Source organism: Mus pahari, unplaced genomic scaffold (genome assembly GCF_900095145.1).
Source record: "Mus pahari unplaced genomic scaffold, PAHARI_EIJ_v1.1 scaffold_8522_1, whole genome shotgun sequence".
NCBI lineage: Eukaryota > Metazoa > Chordata > Mammalia > Rodentia > Muridae > Mus > Mus pahari.
The window spans coordinates 28098-40649 of record NW_018393165.1 but is presented as its reverse complement, the minus strand read 5'-3'; the positions used below and the strand labels follow the sequence as shown (position 1 = coordinate 40649).

General features: G+C 40.2%; 1 protein-coding gene across 4 annotated transcripts in view; it reads left to right on the top strand.

The window, feature by feature from the left end:
• Nucleotides 1-2507: 2507 nt before the first annotated feature.
• The window catches only part of LOC110315378 (NADPH-dependent 3-keto-steroid reductase Hsd3b5), a 19487-nt gene continuing 9442 nt past the window's right edge, over nucleotides 2508-12552 (top strand). Inside the window, exons 1-2 of one of the 4 annotated variants that reach the window (XM_021189454.1) lie at nucleotides 2508-2562; nucleotides 10586-10782. In XM_021189454.1, coding sequence (XP_021045113.1) covers nucleotides 10638-10782 — 145 coding nt within the window. In that variant the 5' untranslated portion in view covers nucleotides 2508-2562; nucleotides 10586-10637. Of the gene's footprint in view, nucleotides 2563-10042; nucleotides 10278-10585; nucleotides 10783-12552 lie in introns of those variants that run through there. The other 3 variants (XM_021189453.1, XM_021189455.1, XM_021189456.1) reach the window with 3 other exon arrangements.

The following is a 12552-nucleotide window of genomic DNA, read 5'->3' as shown; positions in this document are numbered from 1 at the left end:
TAAAAGGCAAATACCAATTTTTAACAGGTATTAAAGCATGAAGTCATTCTCTTTTTCTAAAGCCCTTGGCATTCCAGAATTATGAAACAGTAAAACAAATGCTGTATTACATCTTCGATAGCCTCCCAGGTTAGGCACAGGCATAAATAACATGAGAATAAGTATCCATACACACACAAATAAAGGGCAATTTTTCAAAAGAATATGAGTAATGTCTATCTGCATAAATCACGAGGATTCAGGCACATGAGGGTTCCCCCTCATGAGGATGGAAGAGCTAATGTCTCCAGAGGACATAGGGACTCCATTATCTGCCCATGTTTGCTTAAGCACATTCCAAATCGTAAACACTATAAGGAGCATGCCCTTTCTATCTATGAGTACATTTAATAGCATCTATAAAGAAGGACCTGTCCATAAATTCACTTTGTACTTTTTTTCAATTTTTCTTTTTTATTAGATATTTACTTTATTTATATTTAAAATGTTATCTCCTTTCCTAGTTTGCCCCTCTAAAAATCCCCTCTACCCCATCTCACCAACCCACCCACTCCTGATTCCCTGTGCTGTCAATCCCCTGTATGGGGGCATAGAGCCTTCACAGGACCAAGGGCCTCTCCTCCCATTAATGACTGACTAGGCCATCCTCTGCTACATATGCAACTAGTGCCATGAGTCCCACCATGTGTTTTCTTTGATTGGTGGTTTAGTCCCAAGGAGCTTGGGGGTACTGGTTAGTTCATATTGTTGTTCCTCCTATGGGGCTGGAAACCCCTTTAGCTTCTTAGGTACTTTCTCTAGCTCCTTCACTGGGGACCCTGTGCTCTGTTCAATGGATGGCTGTGAGCATCTACTTCTGGATTTGTTCCATACTGAGGGATATCACAAAATGCACTCAAAACAGAGCTGATTTCTCTTGGTATAGACTGGGCACTGATGGAGCCTTGTGTCAGCCTCTGCTCATGGCAATAGGCAATATCAAGTAGAGTTGCTCACCCTTTTTAACCCAGCACTCCCTGTCTAAGGGGTTGGCAAAACTCATGTGAGAATTCTCTCCCTGTTGAAACTTACCTTTATCAGATCCTTGTTCCAGAAGCCAGAAACCTGGTGGAGACATTTGGAACCATGGACTGAGCCAGGAAATATGGTAAGGTTGAGTGGGTTCATGGTCTCCTGCACCCACACACCCATCTGAGAGAGTAGGCAGCGCCCTGTTCCATACCAGACTCCTGGCCTGGAACATATGCCACACTTCCCACATAGGAAACTTAGCCTGCAGTCATGTAACCCAGAATAGAGTTCTCTGTTCTAATGAGAGATCTAGAAACCCTAAGAGTTTGGCAAATAAGCTTCCCTTCTCAGGCACTTCTCCCTGCAAAAGGTATTTAATCTCTGGTCAACCTGAGGAGGTGGTATGCACCCATTTTCCATGATGAACAACCAGTAAACAGTTTGGAACCAAGGACTGTCTCTTTCTTCAAGAACAGCCACAGGGAACATGGAGAAAGTCATTACCTTCAGAGCTATGCTACCTAAGCCTCCACCAGAAGGCACTCTGTACTCCAGACAACCACTGCTAAGCTAAGGACTTTCACAGATGAGCTAAGCGTGAGTTCCCCACCCTCACCCCTGCCAAGAGCTCATGCTCAGCCCATGGACCTCTTGCATTTTCAGGGGAAATACAGAGGGACAAAAAAACTTTACATGTTAATCCTTTCTTGGAGGTCTGAAGACACAAGGAATTTTCTCCTGTGTTATTCTACACAGAGAGGGGGAGGCCAGATTTCTATGGAGAGAGGCTATCAGCATCCCAAATCATCCCTGTTCACTTGTCGGGTTTGCAAATCAGCCACAACATCGTGGGGGTGCAATGACCAAAGAAATAATTTTCTATAACTCTTCCCCTCCCCTTGCTTGATATTGTAACAATGTCTTCAAAACAAATAGCATCTTGTTGATTTTCACAGCTACATCAATTATGTTCCCTATATAGTAATGATCCATTGCATTCATAATTTCAGTATTGAATGTGTGGTTTTTATTAATACAAAGCTATCAAAAGCAAAATTACCATGAAAAGTAGAAGAGAGACATAGAGAGAGGGGGGAGGCCAAGGAGAGACAGAGAGAGAGCCAAGGAGAGAGAGAGCAAGACATGGGAGAGAATCAGCAAATAGCATCATCTAATCAGGGGCTTACACGATCCAGCAGATAAGATTAGAGGAGCCATAGTGGGAAAGTAAGCTAAAGAAACCTTAAATAAGGCTCTTAATACATCCAGTAGAAACAACTAAGGGGGCTCTACAGAAACAGTCCTGATGAAGCTCCAGAGGTTCATGGTGTTTGGACGCAAACACCCACATAGGCTTACATGTTTAACCCCGAGGTTCCTATAGGTACAAGTGCTACAGAAGCATTAGGGGGTGTGGCCTTGTTGACAGAGGTATGTCACTGGAATTGAACTTTGAGGCTTCCAAACGATCTTACTGCCCTCTGTTCTCTGCATCCAGATCAAAAAGGGAACTGTGCCTACCTTCGGATCTAAAACCCTTGGAAACAAAAGGTAAGTCCAATTAATTGCTTTCTTTCATAAGTTGTGTTGGCTGTGGTGTTTTGTATCAGTAATACAAAGTAAAGAATAAGCTGCCTGGTAGGGAGGTTTCTACTTCCTTGGATGAGCTTCCAGTGTGCATTCCCACAGTACGTCAAATTCTAGCAAGAAAAAGCAACAGTAACTTCCATTGGCACAGTTGTTCTAGTAGTTGTCAGGAACAAAACATTTTGAATAACCTTTACTCTTTTCTGAGCCTTCCTTCCATATCACAGGGGTGAAAGAGGGGATGTATTTCTGAGAAAATGGTCTTAAAGGACATTTGAGGTCAACATGCTTGAGGCTGAAATCAGAGGGCTCCGCTGTTCTCAGATTTGGCTTTCAATATGTGTAAAAGAGTACTTGTGTATTTTTCCACTAGAAGCAGTAACAGGATGTGACTTCTGCTAATACATTCATCTCCATTCCTTACCCACTCCCTATACAAGGCCACTCACTTCAACACCTCCATGTTTTATCCATGACTAAGAGCACTGCTCTTCTAAATATGTTCAGTGTCATTTACCATATTTCTGTGTGAGGAGTATGTCATGTATAACCTCTTTGTTGACCATGTTAGACCAAGCAGGCGACACAGAGTGAGTGAACAGAATATCTATGTACAACATAAGCAGATTTTATCAAATGTCTAGCAGAAGGAGGAAAGATGAGGAAAGAGGAAGAATGCTTTGATAATAAATATACATGTGAATTGAAAGTATTTCATGAAAGATTTTTAAAAGAGCAAGTTACATAATAATGATGAGAATTAGGAAGCAGAAATCTACTGGGACTTTATGGTAGAAAAATTAATCACCTTATAGATAACAGAAAGGGGAAGATGGGGAATGTGGACGGAGGGAAAGAAGAAGAGAAGCAATGTGAGAGAGAAACATCCTACACCACCACTTGGGAAAAAAAATCGACGTGACGGAACCTTCAGGAAAGCCCTTCTTTTTGACACTTGACTCCCTATAAAGGGGTTTCTCAAGCACTTCCACTTCCTTAGAGCCACCTTTGCAGGGAATCTCCAGCCTGCTGGAGAGAGTTAAGTACTGGTTCAAGCCACCTCTCGCAGTTGACTTTGGCTGTTCACTAACCTATTGACCATCCCACAGGTCTATCTAGACTTCAGTAGAATACCTGAGGACCTAGCATCTAAAACTTGTGCTCATATTTACATTGGTCCAAAATGAGTATTGCATGAACTTGAACAAGACAAGAAGGAAGGAGACAAGGTCCATACAGGGAGACTTTTGTTCACAATGTCCAGTATGTTCCAACAGGAATGGGCAGTCCTTTCTCTATGGCTTTGATCTTGGTAGCACACATGGTCTCTCAGTCTGTCTGGTTACATTTGTTGGTTAGGTATCTCTCTATATTTGTTCCATATTACACACCTTTTATGTCTTAGGCTCTGTACAGAAGGCCATGGTTCACCATCATAGCCCTGCAAATCAGTATCTCAGGGTTTCCCAAAGTGACTCCAATCTTACTACAATTTACTCTTGAGTTCACAGTCTTCCTTTAAAATGGAAATAAAAGCTTCCATGATACAAGAAACTTACATTGCATAAGCCTGGAATCTAGCATTATGTAAACGATACCGAGTTCTGCTGAAGAACCAAGCAGCAGTTAGACCCTCCTGGACCAAACATGCAAAAAGGATATCACTCAGCCTTTAGTACAAACCTTTAATCCTTCTGGCTGGAATACAGATATGTGTTTAGTACACATCTTTAATCCACAACAATGAACATAAACTTAGTTTGTAGATAGAAGAGCCCATGTTTGAAAGTGACATCTAATTGAAAGGCACACAAAGTGGTGAATTACAGAAAGACTTGACAGAATAAGTAAGAGGTAGGATATGTCCATCTAACGCTGGAACAGACAGAAAAAGAGGCTACTTAAAGTAGAACCACAGGGGGAAAAGAGGAAAGAGAGAGTAGAGAAGGAGGCAGTTTTACTGAGTGAGTTTTACAGACAGAGGTTAAAGAGAAAACAAGCTAGACACAGGTGAAGACAGAACTGCCCAGAGCATGGTGAGCCAGAATATTAAAAAGATTGCTGGATTTAGTTTGAGGACAAGTAGAGCAAAAAGTCAGAGGCAGAGAGAGAAGTTAGACTGAGTCAGTCACCTTAGAGAAGAGTTTCAATCAGAAATGGGATACAGAGACAAACCTAAGAGGAGTCATTTCCGGCCCACTTGTGAGAATTTCTTCACATTTCAAATGGCACTGCTTACATTGAAAATGTAGTATTTACTCTCAACACATCTTTGGCATTCTGCTCTTTTACTCTCCCACCAATCATGTACTGAAATAGTCTTGTGACATTGTAGGAATTCTCTAGCCTTAATCTGAAGTCAAAGAATCTCTAGCCTGCTCACATCATGGTGAGCCATGAATCAGAGAGCAAAGGTAGAACCAGGGCTCAACTGTTGCCTTCAGAGCCACCCTACTAGAGCTTCCCAGTGTCTTCAATGGCTTTCAGGTTTGTGGCACTCTAAGAATCAGGGTCCAAAATAAATTGTGGGGCTGCAGAGATAACTAAGTGGTTAAGATGAATTGGTAGTCTTACAGCAGACCAATGTCCTGTCAACAGCACACAGATAGATGGCAGTTCACAAATGTGGGGGTGGGGGAAGCAAGCTCTTATGTTAAAAGAAATAAGAGACAGTTGAATCTGGAGACATTTTGCATTACCATGACTGGAAAAATAGATTTAGATAGCTCCAAATGCTATATTCCAACATGGAAGCAATTTCACAGGACAGTTTTCATTTAATAGAAAAAGAAAGTTATAAATCAAGGCAATGTTAAAATTCATTGGTGAGCTAACCAGAAGGGCAGGTACAGCAAGTTGTGCAAACTATTCTATAGACCTAAGATGCTAGCTCATGACATTTCTGGCTCTTGGAACAGTAGAAGTTAATTGTCTGCTAAGTGAGTAGATTCTAGGAGGTTTGTACTTATTATCACAGGACATAAGTTTCCAGTTACTAGTTTATTTATTAACAAGAGGTGTTAGTTCAGATACAAAATGGGACAAAGAACGGATGTTACATAAATCTAACTAGCCAAAGATAAATAATTAGCCCCTAACCAACTAATTCCATTGGAAATCTCCTAGAGTAGATACACTTAAAGCAAATAGCACCATAGAAAGTTAACACACAAAAATCAGTACCCTCCTATATTCAAATGACAAATAGACAGAGAAAAATATTCTGGGAAGCAAAACCTTTCCCAATCACCCTAAATTATATAAAATATCTTAGATTAACTCGAACCAAGCAAGTGAAAGATGGTCTGATTAAAAATCTTAAGACACTGAAGAGAGTATCAGAAGATGGAAAGAGATTCCATGGTAATGGGACTAGTCTAGCCACAAGAGCAATCCTAATAAAAGCAGTCTGCTGATTCTCTGCAGTTCCCATCAAAACTCCAACATAATTCTTCAAAAATCCTCATATGAACACACATACATAGAAAAAACTGAGATACATAAAACATTGATGAATTTAAAGATTGCTTGAGGTATCACTATTCCCAATTTTAAGTTGTACTATGGAGCCATAGTAATAAAAACAGCATGGTATTGGAAAAAAAGCAAACACAATCAAAGAAATCGAATTGAAGACCTAGACACAATCCACATACACATAGAGATCAGAATCTTAAAAAAGAATACAGAAGTACACAATGAAAAATAAGACAGCAACTTTGACATTTGGAATTGGTCAAACAGGATGGCTGTATGCAGAAAAATGCCCATAGATCCACAATTACTACTCTGCACACACACACACACACACACACACACACACACACAACCTCAGAACTAAAGGAGATACACTGAAGTTGATAGAAGAGTAAGTGGGGAATAGACATGTACTTATCAGCACAGGAAAACGCCTTCTGTACAGAACGTTGTAGCAAATGCACTAAGATCAATAATTAATGAATAGATTTAATGATACAGATAAGGTTCTGCAGGTCAAAGAACACCAGAATTTTGACAAAGCTGCAATCTACAGAATGGGAATAGATTTTACCAACTACATATTCAATAGAGGGCGAATATCCAAAATATACAAATAATTCAACAAATTAGATAACAAGAAAACAGCCCATCTAAGAATAATGTACTAATGAATGTACATGTAGAATTCTCAAAAGAGGAAACTCAAATGGCTGAGAAAAACTTAAAGAAATGTTGGGGAGCTAGAGAAATGGCTCAGCAGTTAAAAACACTGACTGCTCTTATGGAGGTCCTCAGTTCAAATCCCAGCAAACACATGGTGGCTCACAACCATCTATAAGATATGATGCCCTCTTCTCATGTGTCTGAAGACAGCTACAATGTACTTACATATAATAAATAAATGAATATTTTAAAAAAAGAAAAGAAAAAAAGGAATGTTGGTCTTCCCTAGCTGTGAAAGAAATGCAAATGAAAACTACTTTGAACTTTCATGTTACACCAGTCAGAATACCTAAGTTTAATATAGCAAGTGATAACTCAGCTGGTGAGGATGTAGAACGAGGGTAAGACTTAGTCATTGCTGGGGAGAGTATGGATTTTTAAAAACAGTATGGAAATCAGTGTGGCTTCCTGAGGAAGGTGGAAATTGATCTACCTCAATTCTCAGCTTTACCGCTCTGGAGCACATACCTAAAGGACAACTCATCCTACCACACAGACACTTCCTCAGGAATGCTGACTGCTGCTCTCTTGATAATATCCATGATTTGGGAACAGGTTAGATGTCCATCAACCAATGAATGGATAATGAAAATGTGGGAAAACCACTGGGAGGAAAAATGACTTCCCAAATTTTATAGGTAAATCAATGGAAATATAAAAGAAATCATCCTGAGTGAGATAACTCTGATCCAGAAAGTCAACTATGGTACGTATTCCCTTATATGTGGATGTTAGTTATTAAGGCATCCGTAGAAAGCTACAATCTATAGAACCACAGAATTTAGGTACACAGGAAGGGATTTGGGGTGGACAGAGAGATCTACCTAGAAAAGGAAAAAGGAATAGTTGAATATGGATGGATGAAGGGAAGAGATTTGAGTGAGAATATTAAGGTGAGAGAATCAGGAAAGAAGAGGAACAGGGGAAAAATTTAGGGTGAGTGCTCAATTATGGGCCACTGGAAGGGGAGTAGGGAAATTTAATACAGTAGGAGCTTCCTAAAGTAGATATATATAGATATGAAGGTGGTCTAAATAAAATCAACAAATAATGGGGGAAACCAAACTCCAATTGGATATCTATTCTTACCACCTGAAACTTCTAATACCAGAACCAGGTCAAATCTAACTGAGTTGTTGGCAAAAGTGGTCCTATGGAAACCACTGAACAACCTAAGCTGTTGCCAAAAAGTATGTTGCTCTCCACAAACTAACAGCAAGGCCACATTGCTGAAGAAAACATCTACAAAACCATGAAATATGGAGAAGTCAAACTGGTATCTACCTAGAGCCTTCATTTCTATATGCTGGCATCTTTCTCATTGTAGTGTGTCCTTACGCTACCAAAGGAGAAATGAAACCACCAAACCAGCCACAAATCCTTGGATCTACAATGGTGTCCTGCCTGCAACATATGTTAGTAGTAACAAAGAGCTTGTGGGTGTAACAAGACAGTGTCTGATTTGATTTAAGACCAACTCCATAGGCCAGACAGTGGTGGTACACGCCTTTAATCCCAGCACTTGGGAGGCAGAGGCAGTCAAATTTCCGAGTTTGAGGTCAGCCTGATCTACTGAGTGGGTTCTAGGACAGCCAGAGCTATACTGAGAAACCCTGTCTTGGAAAAAAACACTCCATGAGCTGGAACTCACATCCACCATTGCTTGCGTGAACAGAACACAGACTAGATAGCCCAGAGACCTAAGGTAAAACCAAATATTACTTCTCTGAAAGAGAAAAAGAGCACTAATATGATGACACCTAAGGACATTCTGATAATGCATGGCTCAGGCATCATTAGGGAAGCTTCATCCTGCAGAGGATGGGAGCACATAGAAAGAACCATAGCCAGACACTGCAGAGAAAGAGAGACCTTGGAACATTCAGTCTTAAATGGGATGTCTCCATCAAATCCCCACTCAGGGCACAGGGAACCCCATGGAAGAGGCAAAGTGAGTGTAAGAGCCAGAGGGGATGAAAAACACCAAAAAGGGCCTTCTAAAATCAACATGATCCATACACTTATGAACCCAGAGGGACTTATGCAGCATGCACAGGGATGGCCTACACAGATCTGCACCAACTGGGGTCCTAGAACTGAAAGAAGTGGTCATATACACTGATACCTAACTCAGAAGCACTCTCCAACTGATACTCTTGTCAAAGAAAATTTAGATTGATCCAAGGGAGGTTCACTGAGAGAATAAACTATTCTTAAAAGTAGACTGCATTCCCAGCAGAAGTTGGCCAACAAAGTCTAAATCAATGGCATCTTTGGAGATTCTTTGTCTCATAATGTTTTGTCAGGGCTCTTCCTTTTTTAAAATTTCAACTAACTATTCTTATATCATTTTATTTCCTTTATAGAAACATTTTCTACTCCTTTTACCCCACAGAGTCTTTGTATACATATTATGACTTCCCATTTAGTGTTTGGGGGTGAGATTTCTGCATACAAAAACCAGTAGGTTCCTATGTCTCATGCCTCCTCTTGGATTTTTGTCATTCTATTTGTTGGTTTTGGTATATAGATTAGCAATGATGGTTCATAGCTACCTTTCAATGGGCTTGTAGTATAATAGTTACCTTTCTTACTCTTAATTATATTATAAAAGTGGACAGGTATGTCATTGCAGATATTCACCTAAGTAGTCCTCTAACTTAAGTAAGTACTCCTTTTCCATGCAGGTATGTGCCACCTTTTCAAATGACATTCATATTTGGTCACCTATGAAGTTCTCAGTCAAGAACCTCATAATGGAATAACAAAATGAAATAAAAATTTCTTAATGTTTTAAATAAACTCTTAATTTTGTGTTGGGCTGCATTCATAGCTATTCTTGACCACATGGGTACATGGGCTATAGATTGGACAAGTCTTAGAGTTTTTCTGCCCTAGGACCATTTACTCATCTACTGTTGTCAATCTAAACAATGAAACAAACAACTGTCAGATTATTTCGTGGAATAATTATATTTCCTTTAGATGAACATGTGTATTCACTGCAGTGAACTGTAAGATGTACAAAGTAGTTGATACTAAGTAAAGGACTTAATATGGTAACAAAAGATATTATACCTAACACAATGAAAGAACACTCTGGCTGGGTATTGATTAACCTTTGTTGTATACTTGACTTAACCTGGAGCCATCTAGGAAGAGGAAAGCTCTATTGGAGAATTGTCTTCATTGAATTATTAAGTATTGTCTACATTATTAACTGTTGAAGGAGGGCCCAGCCTCCTAAGCTTGTTTGGAGCTGATGAGTTAGACATTACTAGAAGCTGATACATCAAGCAAGGGAGTAGAAGCCTTGTTCCTCTTTCTCATTCCACAGCCTGTGCATCACTCCCTCTGTATCCTTTAGAAAAGTGAGCTTGGATTTCTGAAGTCAGAGGTCTGAAGCTGAAAATACTAACCATATACAGTCAGACTTTTTAGGAATAAATCTTGTGAGAGGTTTCTCATAAGCACAGGTATGACAACCCAGAGTTTGTAACTGGCATCTAAGGTGAGAGAGACAAGCTTGAGGAACAGTCTAAAGTAGTGTCTCAGTGTCAAAGATGACCTAACATAGAGATTGCATATCTGGGGTCCAGTGCATATGTGTACTCTGGTTTTGATTTTATGTTTTTCCTTGCTTCTTAGAGAACATCCCACAAGATTTGGGATCAGAGATGTGATGTCTATGAGAGGAATGGGTGAAATTAGCTCCAGCACATTTTTCTAGTATGTAAGTGTAGTAGGAATTCCATGACTCTGTACACATTGAACCACTCCACAGGACTACCTTACATCACAACTACACCCTCAACTATCTGAGTCCTGTGTTGACCATGCCTGGGTGGAGCTGCCTGGTGACAGGAGCAGGAGGGTTTCTGGGCCAGAGGATTGTCCAAATGTTGGCGCAGAAGGAAGAGCTGCAGGAGATCAGAGCCCTGTTCAGGACCTTCAGTCGAAAACACGAAGAGGAATTGTCCAGTAAGTGATCTAGGGGTTGGGGGACATGGACCGGGTGTAAGGAGGGCTCTCTTGTCTTCAGCATAAAAATCAGGTGGACCTGTAAACAACATTCACAAGTGGCACAGCGAAAAAGTCACTGTATAGTTGGATAAAGTGAATTCGGGCCTCACCCACAACTGGTCTTGGGCAGGCCCTGGGCCTAAAGGTCTCTCTCCTATTTAGACACTGAAGATCAGTTTTCTCCTTTCCTGGAAGCTCTTTTATGTCCTAAATGGAATGGACATGTCAATATTTGCAATATTTTGCAATATTTTGTAATACTAACAAAAGATTATTGAACTAGAGACCTAAGGAATGGGTCTGAACCTCTTTGATATTCATAATCTGCTTCATATTTAATTTGTATTAAAGACTAGAGAGAGAGACTGCAGTTCATAACAGGAAGTGCTTATAATATTAAGTTACATTTAGGAAGGCTATAGGGAGAGGGAGGGAAGAAGGGAAGGAGGAGATTAGAGACCACATAGTGAGGGCCAGTAGGACTTCATATGTGTCATCAGGAATCCTCCAATGCCTTTCCCAGCATTCATCCTCTCTGCCAGTTCCTCTCAAAGAAAGTAGCTGAGTGCTTTGCTAGAGAGGTACAGTTGTTGTTCTTGGTGTTGGTGTTGTTGTTGTTGTTGTCATTGTAGTCGTTGTCTCTTCCCACACCCAGGCCCAAGGGTAAGCACTGAATTGATAGTGCAGGTTCCCAGCTGCTCCATTCTCTCATCCTTCTGTGGAGGTAGCTTCGGAAGGGCCTCAGCTCCTAGTGGGAGACCATTATGAATGCCACCCCTTCCTCCACACTGTCCAGAGTTCTTTTACACCCATTGCTTGGATCCCACCCACCCATCACGTGGTTTTGTCAGGTTAAGTCTGGATCATACCGCCTATCAGACATCCCATAGTTTGATTTTTTTTATTGTCCCTTCTCCCCAAGATGAGCATTATCCTGGAGATGATCTGACTAGGTCATATGAAAAAGGAAGGTGATGGAGGGGTGACTTGCTTACTTTTCTGTTGCTAGGATAAGACACTGTGCAGGGTCATTTATAGAAAGAATAGATTATTGGACACTTCCAGTTTCAGAAGGCTAGAACCTATGACCATCATGACAGGGAGCATGGCAGCCAACTGATGGGCATGGCATTGTGGCAGTAGCTGAGAGTTCATATCTAGGTTCACAACCACAAGGCAGAGAACAAAGTGGGAATGATCCAAGTCTTTAGAGACCTCAATGGCTACTTCTAATGTCACACCTCCTCCAACAAGGCCACACCTCCTAACATTTCCAGCAACTTGGGAACAAGTATTCAGAGATATGAATCTACTGAGTTGTTCTTATTCAAATTACAAATTTCTGTTGAAACCATCAAATCACATTTGAGGTTTAGGAAGAGTAATTCCCATTTATCTAAATTTCATTGTCAAGTTTAATTTCATATGTTTGTATAATTAGCATCTCAAGATCCTGAACCAGTATTGTTGGGTTAAAAGTAAGATTGTTCAGAGTTTTGAGATGCAACAGTTGCAAAATTTTAAAAGAAACACACAGGCTTCCATTTTATAGTAGTTTTGAGTCCCACACCCCTATATTTTTCATGCAATTAAATTTTTGAGGGAATTATAAACTAATTAATGTGATTATTTTTAAACCTTATAGTAATGTTGTACTAGAATTATAACTGATAACATACATTCTAATATACCAGATATCCTGAGACTTATAAACACTTGGAATATATA